Source organism: Panthera uncia (genome assembly GCF_023721935.1).
Source record: "Panthera uncia isolate 11264 chromosome A3 unlocalized genomic scaffold, Puncia_PCG_1.0 HiC_scaffold_11, whole genome shotgun sequence".
NCBI lineage: Eukaryota > Metazoa > Chordata > Mammalia > Carnivora > Felidae > Panthera > Panthera uncia.
The window spans coordinates 31,047,774-31,062,621 of record NW_026057578.1 but is presented as its reverse complement, the minus strand read 5'-3'; the positions used below and the strand labels follow the sequence as shown (position 1 = coordinate 31,062,621).

The window sequence follows — 14,848 nt, the reverse complement described above, 5'->3', positions numbered from 1 at the left end:
TTTCTCCAGCGCACGGTCTTGGGTTTTCTAGCTGAAAGAGTTATCAAATAGGGAATTCTGTATATAGGTGATATGACACTGACGGGTGGTCTTGCTTAATATGCTTAACATTTCCGTCTTATAATTGATGAAAGTGGGATGATAAATAATACGTAGCTAACATTGAGCCTGGATTCTTGACCTTCATAGCAGCCCCCAATAGATCAGCTTTCTCAAACTCAGCTATATTATTAATATTTGCAGCTGGGTAATGATTTGTGGAGAGCTCTTCCGTGCACTGCATGTGTTTAGCAGCACTATTGGCCTCTACTGACTAGATGCCAGCAGTATCGCCCCTAGTGAGAACTGCTGCTATAGATCCACCTTGACTTTGAAGTGTAGTTACTGGAGTAGCAGTGTTCATTAAATGCCCATCGCATAGTTGTGCATGTATTCATGGTGGGGGGGGGGGGGGGGGGTACAGAAAAATGAATAGCTGTGAAAATTACCTTATGATTCTTTAAATAATGTATAAATGCAAATAACATTTATGCTGGTAAATTAATGAAATGATGCAGAGTAGAGCCATTGAAATTCTTTTAGGAACACATTGGTTCACATTGGTGAAATTCAGAGGGAGTTGGAGAAATTATGTGGAATATGATCTACCTTTGTGTAGAGTATGGGTTTTTTCTCTATATAAATTGTGTAACCCATTTTAGAATTGATACTGTATATATTTTTAAAAATCTATTTGTCATCTTCCCTCAGGTACTTAAATTAGGGGATAGTAAACAGATTGGTTTGGGTGGGGAAAACAACCAAGTAATGAAAAATCAACTAAAGAGAAAATGAGGATAGGACATCAAAGGCTTAGGGGTTTAGATTTCTATAAGTAATCAAGCTAATTTCAAGCCAGGGACATGAGGAAGAATATTCTAACTGACATAAATATATTATTGGGAAGACATTTAGAAGCCAAAACACAGGTTATAACGGATACTTAGGAGTTTGAATGAAGTTCAGACTGTAGACAGATAGGCATGGATGTAAGAATCAACAGGATTTGGTAATAGATTGCAGAGTCGAGACTCTAAATTCCAGTCTATAGAACTAGAGTAATGCCAGTCCTATGGTTAATACAAAGAAAATCTGAAAAGAATGATTTATGGGGGAGGGGTGTGTTTCATTTTAAGTTATTAGTTACTTAGAAGCAGAATCTCCCTCTTGTTGCAGAACATAACTAGTTTGTTTCAGTGAATGGTACTTAAGTTCTTCAGTTGTTTCCTTGTTATTAAAGTTGAAGCTTACTGAAGTAGAAATCTTTTCTTGAGCCAAGTTTTTTTCTATCTGTAGTTTTTTTGTTTTTGTTTTGCTTTTTTTTTCTTCTTCATAACATGAGCCTAGTCTGGAAAGATAGGCTGAGTTCAGACCAGCTGCTTATCAGAAGAGAAAGTTTGTAACAAGAGAATCTTGAATCCTTAAAAAAAATGTTTGGACACACCTGTTTTGCAGTCTTTCTGGCCCATACACACAGACTAGGTTTTAACATTAGGCCCTAAAAATTGCTAGGTACTTCTTAAAAAGTCTTTATATGTAAGTTTTCTGAAACCTTTTGCTCACAATTGAGATGTATTTTGGGTTTTTTGTTTGTTTTTAATTTGTTTCTTGGAGGTAGCTATCTAGAGATAAGATTTTTATATACTGTAAATGACGTTTTTTCTTCTTCTTTCTAGCACAACATTCTAAAATAAATCCATCAGAATGACACCTTCTCAGGTCACCTTTGAAATAAGAGGAACTCTTTTACCAGGTATTGTAAAGTTTTATTTTAAAACAAAATTTTAAGTTAAATGAGCATTTTTCTTATCTGGAATGTCTTAAATATAGAGTTTGTTAATACAATGGGCCTAATTTTTAGATGAAGATACCTTTAGGGCTTGTCTGATGTCAGAAATGTGCTTGGAGTATAGTAAAGTCATGGAAAAAAAACCATACTTCCCCAAATAGTAAATATCTTAGTCTCATGTTTTCCAAGAAAACTGTGAATGTATTTAATTTTGCATAGACAGTTGGACTATGATTTTTAAGTACTATGAAAATGAGGGAAGTTTTGCTAGTGCAAGAAGTTGGTGAAGTAAAATTAGTTGGCTAAGATAACTTTGTTCCTTTTTTTTTTTTTTTTTTTTTTTGGCTACTTGTATTTCTTGCTGTCTATTAAAGCAGTGTGAAATAATTTTAGTGTAAGCTAGCAAATCAAAACAGTATCATGCCTGGGATATGGATCTCCTTATTTGATATACTCTGGCTAAACTGACCATTTCTCAAATCTGTTACATTCCTTCCCTCTTTTGGGGGCTTTTTCAGATTATTACCTCTGTCTGTATCTTTGACCTCCCTTCTCCCCTTTAACTCTCCTTACTCTAACCCCACATTTAGCTAGGTTAGGATCCCTGTGAAATTCAGAATTTTAGTACCTTTAAGATTTTATTTGAGGAGCGCCTGGGTGGCTCAGTTGGTTAAGCATCCGATTTCGGTTCAGGTCATGATCTCACGATTCATGAGTTCAAGCCCCGCATCGGGCTCTGTGCTGGCAGCTCAGCCTGGAGCCTGCTTCAGATTCTGTGTCTCCTCTCTCTGCCCCTCCCCCACTTGTGTTCTGTCTCTGTCTCTCAAAAATAAATAAATGTAAAAAAAACGATTTTATTCGAGATTGATAGATTGTAACCACTGTGAAAATTTGACCTTGTGTTCATGCTGAGTGCCTGCACTTAACACAGTACCTGGCTCAGAGCTGGTGTAAAATATGTGTTCAAAGAATGAATGAATGGTTCACTTGTGTATATCCAGCATCTTTGGTATAGCAGCCATCAGAGCAGTTGACAGAGTGTGTGTTTGTCCAAGTTCAAAGTCTTAGCCAAGAAGATCTGGTAAAGCTCCATCTCTGGGCAGGATTCTGCAGATTAAAGATTGCTAGTCAGCTGATACGTTGGCTCCTTTGGGTCAAGAGCTCACCTCTAGTCCAGTGTGGAGCCTTCTCTATGGGTAGAAGACTGCAGAAGTGTATTGTACTCTCTCAGGGAATTGTTCACAGGCAGCTTAAACTAGGAGGAGGAGCTTGCGTATACCAGGCAAATGGACCAAGCACAGAATTAGCCACAGAAGGGTCAGCTTGATGAGGGTCTCAATCTTAATGACTAGAGGAAAGATAGTGGCGGATGTGAATGTAGATGAATCTGTAGGTGCAAAAGGGAATATTTGTATTTAGCAACAGTGTTTATCTTTTCTTTTTGTATCAGGGAGGGTAGTGATAACCTAAGTTTACTGCAAAACAAAATCTGGTTACCCTAAAGGATTGGTAAGTATTTTGATGTGAAATCTCTATATGTAACCCCTCTGTGCTTGACAAACATGTATTTAGAACCCCGAAAACTCCTGAAGGACTATCGCATTTGAAACTTTAGTTAAGTTTTAGACAATCCAAGCTTACAGAGTACTCATGCAGGTGGCTGAACCCAACTATAGTTCTCGTTTTACTAGAGTAGTGCCTAGAAGTTACTCAGAATGTGGAGGAGTTTGTCTTGAACTTTGTCCACTTGGGCTCAGTTCATCTTTTTCTTTTATGAATTTTAATTGTAGTAATTCAGAATGTATTGATACATAAGTCAAAGACTTCATACTTCTATCCAAGAAGTTGTAGACTTTTACCGAATATACAAAATTCAGTAAATGTAGGCAATAGCTGTATTTTGGTTTGTCTCTTGATGATAAGTGTTCAGGTAAAGCAGTAGTCATTACTTTAGTAAGGAAAATTAGATTTGTCACACTCTGAGTCTGTTTTGAGTAGTTTTTGTTATTGTTGTTACATCGCTGCTTTCCCATTGATCATTTTCTTGACATTTAGTGTGTTAATAGCCACTGTTTGTCCCTGGAAAATACTGGTTACTATTTCTCTAGAATACTTAACATGCATTTAGTATTTGCCTTTTTAAATTGGAAGCTGCCTTGAAGGTAGGAACTGATCACTCGGACTGATCACTCTGTCTTCTTGGTGCTTGTTATTGGCTCAGTTAAGGAGTTGAACAAACGAAGGATAGTTCATCCCTACACATCCCTCCTTTTCTTTGGCTTTGGTTCTGTAGAGGTAGGTCAAGTTAAGAACGCAGGGTCCAACACATGTCTCTGGTGAGGTTCCTCCATCTGCTAAAGGGGACTCTGTATCCAGGTGATCTAGTGCAACGGACTGTTCTTTTCTTCTTTAAACTGAAATTTGAAACTTTCTTACTTATCCCACTGTAACAGGTTGTTCTGTTTCTTTAGGAGAAGTTTTTGCCATATGTGGAAGCTGTGATGCTTTGGGAAACTGGAATCCTCAAAATGCTGTGGCTCTTCTTCCAGAAAATGAGACAGGTGAAAGGTAAGCAGGAAGACAACAGTTGACAGAGTACTTGTGACATTCACATTATAAACTTAGGGGGGTTATAAGATACCTTCGTATAGTTTCCTCTTCTAGTTTTAATTTTTATCAGTTCTCACATGTGCCAAAGAGTGAGGTAGTTGTACAATATTGGTTGTAAACAAACAAGTTTCTCTGTTTCTCAATTTCTACCTCTCAACCATTTTCAGCTTTTGGCTGGTTCTTTTGGTAGTGACTACCATTTTTCTAAATAACTGGCTTATATTGCTATTTCTTTCTTTTTTTTTTTTTTCTTTTTAACTTTTTTTAGGTATTACCTTTTGGCTCTCAGTACGTATTCTTTTTTTTATATTTTTATTTTATTTTTTAATGTTTATTTTTGAGAGAGAGAGCAAGAGTAAGCACGAGCAGGGGAGGGGCAGAGAGAGTGAGTGAGAGAATCCCAAGCAGGTGCTGAGCTGTAAGCACAGAGCCCGACATGAGGCTGAAACCCATGAACCATGAGGTCACGATCTGAACCGAAGTCAGATGCTTAATTGTCTGAGCCACCTAGGTGCCCCTCTCAGTACATGTTCTTGATAAAAGATCTTATTTTTGCTTTAGCCTATAAAATAATTTTCTGTAGCAGAGAGTGGAACAAGTATGTTAGCTAATGTACCGAAATGAATTCACAACCAATATTAAATACAACACTAAACTTAGCATGGGTGTATTGGTGCATTGCCCTAGGGAAAGGAGGGTCTGGGTACTGGTTTCAGTTCTGTAGTTAACTGTGATCTTGGGCAGATCTGATTTCTCTAGGCCTAGGTCACATCATCTACACAGTAAAGAATCATGAATGTCGATAAAGGTGGGACTTGTTCAGTTGGGGATATTTGGAAGTGTTATGGGTTGTTGAGATGTTATGTGTGGGAGGTAAGGAGATATGAAATCTTAAATAGTATACAAACACATACAATGGCCTTAGGGAGAAGCACCAGATTGTGTGATTATTAGGCTCAAATTCTGTTTTCCTGTCGAGCAGTGCTACTGAAAATGTGGCCTGTGGGCCAGTGCTAGAGAAAAAACTTTATTGTCAGTGCATTATGGGAGAAATACAGAAATTAAGAGCAAGCAATGTTTATAGCAATTTGACATTGCTGGGACATTCATGCATGTCACTGTGGATTCATCTCTGTTGTACTGGATACATAGACCAGAAGTGTTGGTTGCAGGACAGGCAAGCAAACAAAAATTGGTCCTTCGCAGCAAATAGTTTGAGGAGCACCAATGGCGAAGCAAAGGAAAATAACAATACAGTATCATAATGTAAGCTAACAAAAAGAAAAAACATCTATAAAACACTCTTCCCTATTTGTCATTAGTGTAATACATTTTTCAGCCAATTCTCAGCTTTTTTTTTTTTTTTTTTTTTAATGTTTATTTTTGAGAGAGAGAGAAATAGTGCAAGTTGGGGAGGGGCAGAGAGAGAGGGAGACAGAGAATCCAAAGCAAGTGAAGTTTTATTGGTAAATACTGGGATCACAGAGGAATGAGATGTTCATTCCTGTTTAGTGGCTGGTTTTTCCTCCAGTTTCAGATCAGCCATTCTGATCTGAAGTAAAACCTCATGTCTTTCTGAACTTGTTCCTAAAACACAACTCTGCTCTGGATGCTTGAGCTGCCCTGTCACCTGTCTTAAGTCCCTTTCCGCCAACCTGGCCAAAATTATGTGAACAGACAACACTTAACTACATAACTTCAAGGGACCAGCCACTTTTGCCTTACTGAAGTACACTGAAATGTAATTGATTTATATATGTAGGTAAACAGTGTTTCACATGAAGGAAAGAAGATGATGATGATACAAGATGATAGAAAAGACATTTGCCTTGGACACCATTCTTGTATTTTAGAAGAGCGTTTGTTTGGATTTCAGTGTGCTCTGCATTTTTGTTTTTTAAGTAAACTTCAGCCTAGCACGGAGCCTAATGCAGGGCTTGAACTCATGACCCTGAGATTAAGAGTTGGCCGCTGAACCCACTGAGCCACCCAGGTACCGCCTCAGTGTGGTCTGCATCTAAGCTCTCTGTACCTCTTTTTTTAGAATCTCTTAAGCCTCTCCATACCTACAGGCTATTAGGATTTTTTTTTTTCAACTTAAAGATAATTTGAAGGTTGTAGTATTGTTTTCTAATAATGCAGAAAATGTGGGTCACTTGTGGTTTATTTGCTCTTGTAGATTTTATAGTATTTTGGGGCAGGATATGAGGGGGCTATTCAAAATCAGGCAGGTATACTAGACCTCATTGTCCCTGTGTCCTCCCTTTTCTTGAATTTCATCAGATTATGTTCATTTTTGATGTCACTGAACAGTTCTGGTTCATTTTTAACTTTGCAACCTTTATTTAAGGGAAATGGAGTAAAAAAATTCATTGCTTTGTTCTCCCCATCTCTTTTCATTCAGTGGTTCTTAACCAGGGGTGCACATTAGATCCACTTGTGAGGGCTTTAAAAAATACACGTCTAGATCCTACCCCTGGGCAATGAGGAATAAATAATGCTTGAGAGAGGGGCCCAGCACATTTTTCAAGGCTTCCCACTAATTTTATTGTACACATGGGGCTAGTTTCACATAGTCCGGCTGACTATGAATGAAATAGTATTAGAGATTTGCTATTTTTTTTGGAGCAGAGGTGAGAGAGAATTTCACCTCAGAGTTGGTAGAGTCTGCCTGGGGTGCTGTGTTGAAAAGATTCTGAGGCTTACCAGGGAAAAGTAGTGGGGCACGTATGCCAAGCATTTGCTATTCTCGTTTTATAGCAGTGCTTCTCAACCAACCTTACGTGTTCAGATACTCTGTGAAGTTTGATCAGACGCCACATGACCAGGCTCCACCCAGACCTATGAAATCAGAGTCTCCTAGGGTGGAGCCAAGGCATATGTATTTTATTGCTACCAGATGAATCTAATTGTTGACCATGGGTGACAGCTGGTTGTGGATATTTTGTTAGGAACCAGGATTGAGTCAGAGTGAGGATAATGCCCTAAAGCCTGTCTTGGCAGAGCCAGGTGGGGAGCCGTGCTAGCCATCTGGTGTCATGGAAGAACGTTTGGAGTTGCTGTTTATTCACCGAACTATTCATGCTGAATTAAGGTTTGGGTAACGGCCTATGACGGTGGCTCTCAAACTTAAGTGTTCATCATCAGAGTCACCTGGAGGGTTGTTAAATTACAGATTGTTGGACCCTCCTCCAGAGTTTCTAATTCAGTAGCTCTAGGTGTGGCCTGAAAATTTGGATTTCTAACAAGCTCCAAGGTGATATTGATGGTCCTTGGGTCACACTTTGGATACCACTGGTCTATAACTGGAAGGTAAAAGTCAGTTATCATCATGAATTGTAGTGATTTCTTTCACTGTTGAGTCAAAACTTTTGAACAGCAATAGACTATGTTAGCGTAGCATTGTTCGGAGGAAGATGTTGAGTTGAGACAAGTAAGATACAGATACTGATTGCTTGGCTAAGGGAATGAATAGCCAGAGGCTGGGCGGGGCAGTCAGAACAAGGGACAGTTGGGAACATGAGTATAGCTTGCCTGCCTCAGCCCTAAAGCCTCTTAGGCCTGTAACATCTCTGAATAGGTGGCAAGTCAGAGAAGATTCTGACTCTGGCTTCCACCTTTGGGCTACTTTTTCTGTTTGGAACACTCTGGCTCTTTTGTGGCTGATTCCTTCTCATCACATAGCACTCCTGTCAGACAATTCTTCCTCATTGAGGCTTCTCCTCCAAAACCTCCTGTCATGTCAGAAAGGTCAAGCAGCCTTACTGCGTATGTTTGGTTATTTGTCTACCTTCGCAAGAAAGCAGTCTGCTTGAAGATAGGGCTCTTTCTGCCTTATTCATCACCGTGTTCCCAGTGCCTGGCGCAGGGTAGGCCTGGAGTAAAATTTTGTGTGGGAATAAATAAATGCTGTTGGTCACAGACCTTGCTTGAGGGATTTTATGAATTGTGAAGTTTCTGTGCACTTTAGCTTCGTCTTAATGCTGCTGCTCTAATTCTTTTTTGTCACAGCATGTTATGGAAAGCAACCATTGTACTCACTAGAGGAGTATCAGTTCAGTACCGCTACTTCAGAGGGTGCTTTTTAGAACCAAAGGTATGTTTTCTTTATCTAGTTTCCAGTTTCGTTAACAAACTTACTTCTTTCAAAAGCAACTAATTTAAGTTTGGAAACATTCAAAGTAATATGAGTTTGGATCAAATAATGAAAACAGAACTCTAGCTTAATAATATTTTAGTACTAAAAATCAAGGAAGTAGCCACTTCAGAGGCAGACGATGTCTGCAGTGGAGTTTTAAAAGACTAATAGTAAGTATCTTCTGCAGTATTCTTGTTATGAAATTGGTTTTAATGATAAGTGAATGTTGTCAGTAGCTGTACATTTTCTGTTACTTTTGTAAACCTGTTAGTAACCAGTTACAAGGGTTTTCTTTTTGTTTCATTTTTTTAATCCTTATGTGGTATGAATACATTTGGAGGAATATATAGCCAGCTTTGAGTAATTCTTTAAAAAAATTATTTCATAACAGCCATCTCTCAGTGGCTGCGTTGTTTTAACTCCTATCAAAACTGAAGTCATTCCTCTTTAGATTTTTTCAACGATGGTGTTGATAGATTAGGATCTTTTCTGAAGGCTTTTGGAATATCTGTTAAACCTAATCTGCTTGCTCACAATGATTTATTATTTGGGGATTGTTTTCATATTTGGAAAAGAAAAAAAAAAATTGATTCTTCCCTCTTATTTTAAAGATGCTTATTTCCTGAAAGGATTCTTTTCCTTCAGATTTTTATCTTTGAGCACACTTGGGCTGCATGTGAACAGGGGTTTAGGCAGGAGTCTAGGAAGCAAAACATGGAATAACCTTTTTAAAAGTTTTATTTCCCTTTGGGATCATTTAATACTTGTTACATGTGAAAAAATGCAAGCAGCCACTGTTAGCTCATTCTTTTAGCCACCATTACAGAAAAGAAAACTGACAAAGCCACTTCAGCTGTCTTTTGCACCTATTACGTTTCTTACTCCAAGAATATATTGTAAATACTCAGTGATTAAAACTACATTATGGTTGATCATTGTGTTGGCTTATCTTGACAATAGTCTCATTTTAATGACTTAAAAGATCGTTTATTTGGCATAGGGGTTATGCATTGTGGCAAAGTTTTTTAGTATAAATTGAACAGTTGTGCAGGGACAGTAGGTCATAACACTCGTATCATCGAAGGTTTATTTGAGGATCCTGGTATGTGAAATTTGTAATATGTGAAATCAACTAAATTTTACTTACAGGGGTATTTGGACAAGAAAAATCATGAGTCTTTTGGGTGTAGTTTTCTAAAGTAAGACTATTGTCAACATGGATCAAATTAAGCCAACCTACAGTATTTTTCCTCTTCATTAAAAATGTAACCAAAAGCAGCAAATCAGTCCAAATTGCCTTTCTGAAAAAATTGGCAAGAAGTCTGCTTACAGTAAAAAACAAGTTTTTCCCCTTGTAATACTTGCAAAAGTTCACAGTATGTGTTGGTGAGTGTGTTTCTTTAAGTAGGTGCTCTGTATCGTGTACACATGTACCGTGTGATGCAGGGGCTGCCATGGTAAGTATGTTTTTCATGGACTAGAGTAAATAGCTACATAAAATCCCATGCATTATAGCTACAGGGTTTTTTTTCCCACATGCCAGCTTAAAGTGACACTTCCTTTCTTTTAAAAGTTGGTGGCGCTTTTTAAAGTGAAACATTTTAAATAGAAATAATTATGAAACTTTGTCTCCATTGTGCATTGTCAAATGATAAAACTAATGTGCAAAGAGCCTTAAACTGTAAAATGATACAAGCTATTAGGATATATATTTTATGAATATAAAGGATGATAGGAAAGCAAAGTAATTATGAAACATTGAAAATCTGAAATGAGTAATGAGATTAATTTTGCTGAGTCACAAGTTTTAGGAGGTAGTCTACCCAAGCATTTGTAGAGCCTAAGCTAGAAATCTTGTGATCTTGTCACTTGACCTTCATATTTCAGTTTCCTAATTTATAAAATGAAAGGCTTGAACTATAGATTTCCTAGGTCCCTTCCATTGCTAAAATTTTATTGCAAATAAATAAAATTTTACCATTCATGCTTTTTCGTCCATTTTTGCTCTTTCTAGCATATTCCTTTTAGATTAGAGGTTAAGAGTCTTGAAATCCCTTTTCTCTCAATTTTTCATGGCTAGCTATTCTCTTTCACTTTGTAGAATTCTAATAACATGTTAATAATGTTGAATTTTAAAATAATGTCATAAGTGACAAATCAAAATATTATCTTAAACGTAGCACACAAAGGTGGTAGATATTCCTGGAATGAAAACACGGGTGTGAGTCTGCAGATGGTCCATTAATTTCACATCTTCACCTAAGATGATTTTTCAGTGAACATGTAACATTTTTTTATCCATGTCTGTCCCTCTATATTTGTGGCTGGAATTAGGAATGTAACCTTATACTGAAATGTTACCCAATTTTTTATTATATTGTCTTAGAGATTTTTCCTTCATTTCAGTGGAAATAGCTATTTTTCAGCAACTCATCTGCTGCTGATTTTTATAGGTGTTAATGTTTACTCATAATTAGGTCGTTACAATCTCTTACTTTGTTCTTAATCTCCCTAGATTTTTGTTTAAATCCTGTAACAAAAGAATCATCTGTGATAGGCACCTGATTGTTTATTTTTGCAGTAGCCCAGATTCTTGTTTTGTATAGTAGTTTTCTTAATAAAATTTTCTTGGATGTGAAATACCTTCACCTGTTAACCTCAAATTTGAACCATCTCAGAAATGTCTGTCTGCCTCGCTTTCTTCACTTCATGCTTACTTACCCATAGGTGACCATTTTCCTATTGGTCTTATTAAAAATAATTACTAAATAGCTATAGGTCTAGCCTCTGCCATCATAGAAAGAAATTGCTCAGAACCCCTTTTTATATGCATCTTTTTTTTTTGATTTTTCAAAATGTGGAAAAACAATAGTCAATAAAGTTTTAGAAGTTTACATTTGCATTTTTCATATTTGAAAGCAGCGATATTGCATGACTAGTTGATAATTTTGCTACATGGTTTGTTCAGAACAAAACAGACCAAAAACCTCAGTCTGCATGTTGTTTCTCTCCATGCTTTTGATATTGCTGAGTGGTGTCAGTCACTGTTTAAGAAAGCAGTCATTATACTTTTTTCTTTCTTTTCAGAAATAGATTATTGGTATTTTTGTTAATATGTATGTTTGGAAACATTTCAGCAACTATCTGATTTAATATATGCTAAATTATGAAACAACTATCAGTAATGGAATACTGTCTTGGACTGATGATGTTATTTTTTTCTTCAAAGATCCACGTACACTTGACTCCAAAGTACTTAAAATTGTGGCAGCCTTTTACAGAATGGAACTGTTCTTTTTTTTTTAAGATCTTGAAGAATGAGTTTATTACAGTTAGCATATTAAAAAAGATTGCATGTTTTGGGGTCATTACTGAGATTTTTAATTTCCCAGTGCTTAAGTCTTAAATTTCTTAAGAATTTCAGTAAGCTAAAATTTAAGATTACCTTCTAAAGTTTAATAAAGTAGTCACAACAATTTTGAAAGTTCAGTGTATTTTGAAACTTGGTGGATTTTCTTCTATATTGTAACATTTTGTTGTACCAACCAACATGGATTTGTAGTGTGAACGCTTGTATACACAATAAGTCACCTGTTGAATCAGCTCTTTGGACTGGTCCTCAAATGGTCCATTCTGTCAAGCCTAGGTTATTTTATGCTGGGAGTAGTGGTTTGCTACTAAAGCAGATGAGGGTGGAGTTATTAACATATTATTAAAATATGTTCTTTATCATATATATTTTATCCATAGGGCTATTCTTACGTGATTAAATGTAGATATTGTAGCCAACACTTTGTAAAGTTCCCCCCACACGCACACCTGAATTAATACAAAAACAAACTCTTCTATCCACTTCTTATCCCTGCTGATATTTAATATTATGTTCCTGGCACCCTTTGAAGTCACCTGTGGTTTAGTAACTTCTATAAGACTGTAGATGGCACCATCTTTGTAGCAAAGAGGGTATTTTCTGGGAAGGAGGGCATGCAGGGGAACTGAGAAGAATGGAGGAAGGGAATACGTTAGATCTTTCTGGCTGCTGTTTATTGCTAAGAAACATTGTTCCTTTTTTGATATATACATTTGCATCATCTTTTGAGGATTAGAAAGTTTGATGTTTAAAACAAATACAGAAAAATGTGATAGGGAAAAGTTGTAGTAAAAAATGTCTAGCGGATGTAGGGTTAAATGTATCCTTTTATTTTTATTTTTTATTTTTTATTTAGTGGAAATGAAATTCACCATATTTAAGATGAATAGTTTCACATTAAAAAAAAAATTCACGAACATCTGCCCAGTCTACCAGTTCATAAGTGAACCCTTAAAACAGGGAGGTATTCAGCTAGAGAAAATAAGTATTTGCTATATTATCCCAGCATTAATGATTTGAATGAATACCTAATGCTATTTTAGTTTTCAAGTTCAAAAGTTTGCAAGTTTTAAAAAAGATTTCAACCTCTGGTTATTTTTAAGTGGCAGAATTATCTCTTGTGTTTAATTATTTTCTGTGCCTAATTTGTCTCATGCTCATTTGTTCTCATTTGGCACATTTATTACTCATCAATATTGAAATTCTATAAAATGATATAGAAGAGTATTTAATGTTATCTAAAAGTGTACAGTATATAGAGTGAAACTTATATGTTCTGTGCTTTTTAAGAGTATGCTTAGGAAAGGGCTTGAAGATTATGTATGACAACATTGACAGTGATTATCCCTAAGTGGTATGATAATGAATGATTTGTTTTTTCTTTTTGCTTCTTTATATTTTATTAAATGTCTTCTGAAGATGCGAAAAGAAGAGAAATGTAAAATACCTTATGAAGTTACAGTTTGAAATTTTGCTTCTAAAATGTGTACTTAAGGGTTTTGGCACATAAGTTTAGTCAATTTTTTTTTAATTAAAGGGAAATTAGGAAACAGTACTTCAGGCCTTTAGGTGTTGATAGTTCATTTTTTTTTTAATTGCTGTAGATATTAACACATAAAGCTTTATTTTCTTTTTTTAGTAAGAGAGCTTGATAACAGAAGACAATATTAGTTGTCACACTGTATGAGTTTATAAACTCTAAGGCATAGAGTAAAACTAGATGTTAGTTCCCCTTTTATCAAACTTACTCTTCAAAGTTACACATGTACATGTCTTCTATTTTAGGGTTTTCTGTGCTTTTTAGAAACACTGGTTTCTATGAGAAATCTTACGTTCTTCTTGCTATTTACTTACTATAATAAAGCACTTTATTCCCTCTAGTTCCTTGAGTAACTTGTGATCATTGATCCTGAAGTACTTGTACCTACTGTTCCTACTATCACAGTTTAGGCTTTTTCCAAACACTTGGAGAGTTACTTACGATGAGCTACTTTATTCCTTGACTGCTGACATAACCAAGCCTAAATTATATTTGGTGTTAGTTTAACTTAAGATAGAACATCAGCTAAAGATGAAAATTTCTTTTAAAATATTTTGAATATTGTAGGCAGATTTAAGAATAAGGTTAAGATGGTTTTATGTGCCAGTTTCATCTCATTTTTCTCTGTTTACTGCCTCACCCTCATTTTCTTCCAGCACTTGTCATGTTTTGTGACCTGGTACATTCCTGATTTCTGGCATATAACATTGATAAATAACAAGATGAATCTCTTGGTTTCATATTTAGTATAAGACCTAGGCCACAAACATCTAATGGAGTCATGGGTAGAAAATAAGATCTAAGAAATTATTGCAGACGTTTAACTTTTAAATTGCAGACTATCGGTGGTCCATGCCAAGTCATAGTTCACAAGTGGGAGACTCATCTACAACCACGATCAATAACCCCTTTAGGTATGGGCATTAACTGCATCTGTTTGAGGCATATGCATTAAAGTTACTAATATGCTGCACAATGGCTTAGTGGGATTTAATAAATTTTTATTCTAAAGTTTAAGGTCAATGCATTGTCAGTACTGCAAATTTCACTTAGCATATCATGGATCTTTTAAAACTAAACAGTTCTTAATTGCCTTTCTTTATAAACTTTGTTAGAAATGCTTGCCAAGTTATTTGGGGGGGTGGTTAGATTGATTTATTGTGGAATATTTATTTTCATTTGGAGTAGTTAGAGTTTGTAAAATACCATTCTTCTTGACTGAGCATCCATGGCTTTGATTACTTGCTCAGAGAGCTTCAGAGAACATTTGAGGAAAGAATTAATCCAAAACAAAGATTCTTAAATTTTTAACTTTGAATAGTAAGAGCAGTAGAATAAGTTATCCTATTTATTGTGTTTTGT

General features: G+C 36.0%; 1 protein-coding gene across 3 annotated transcripts in view; it reads left to right on the top strand.

Annotated features, from left to right (window-relative positions):
* GPCPD1 (glycerophosphocholine phosphodiesterase 1) overlaps positions 1 to 14,848 on the top strand; it is a 65,408-nt gene that overhangs the window by 3,321 nt on the left and 47,239 nt on the right. For all 3 annotated transcript variants that reach the window (XM_049651094.1, XM_049651092.1, XM_049651093.1), the window contains exons 2-5: positions 1,716 to 1,792; positions 4,300 to 4,396; positions 8,450 to 8,534; positions 14,325 to 14,400. In XM_049651094.1, coding sequence (XP_049507051.1) covers positions 1,744 to 1,792; positions 4,300 to 4,396; positions 8,450 to 8,534; positions 14,325 to 14,400 — 307 coding nt within the window. In that variant the 5' untranslated portion in view covers positions 1,716 to 1,743. The remainder of the gene's footprint in view (positions 1 to 1,715; positions 1,793 to 4,299; positions 4,397 to 8,449; positions 8,535 to 14,324; positions 14,401 to 14,848) is intronic.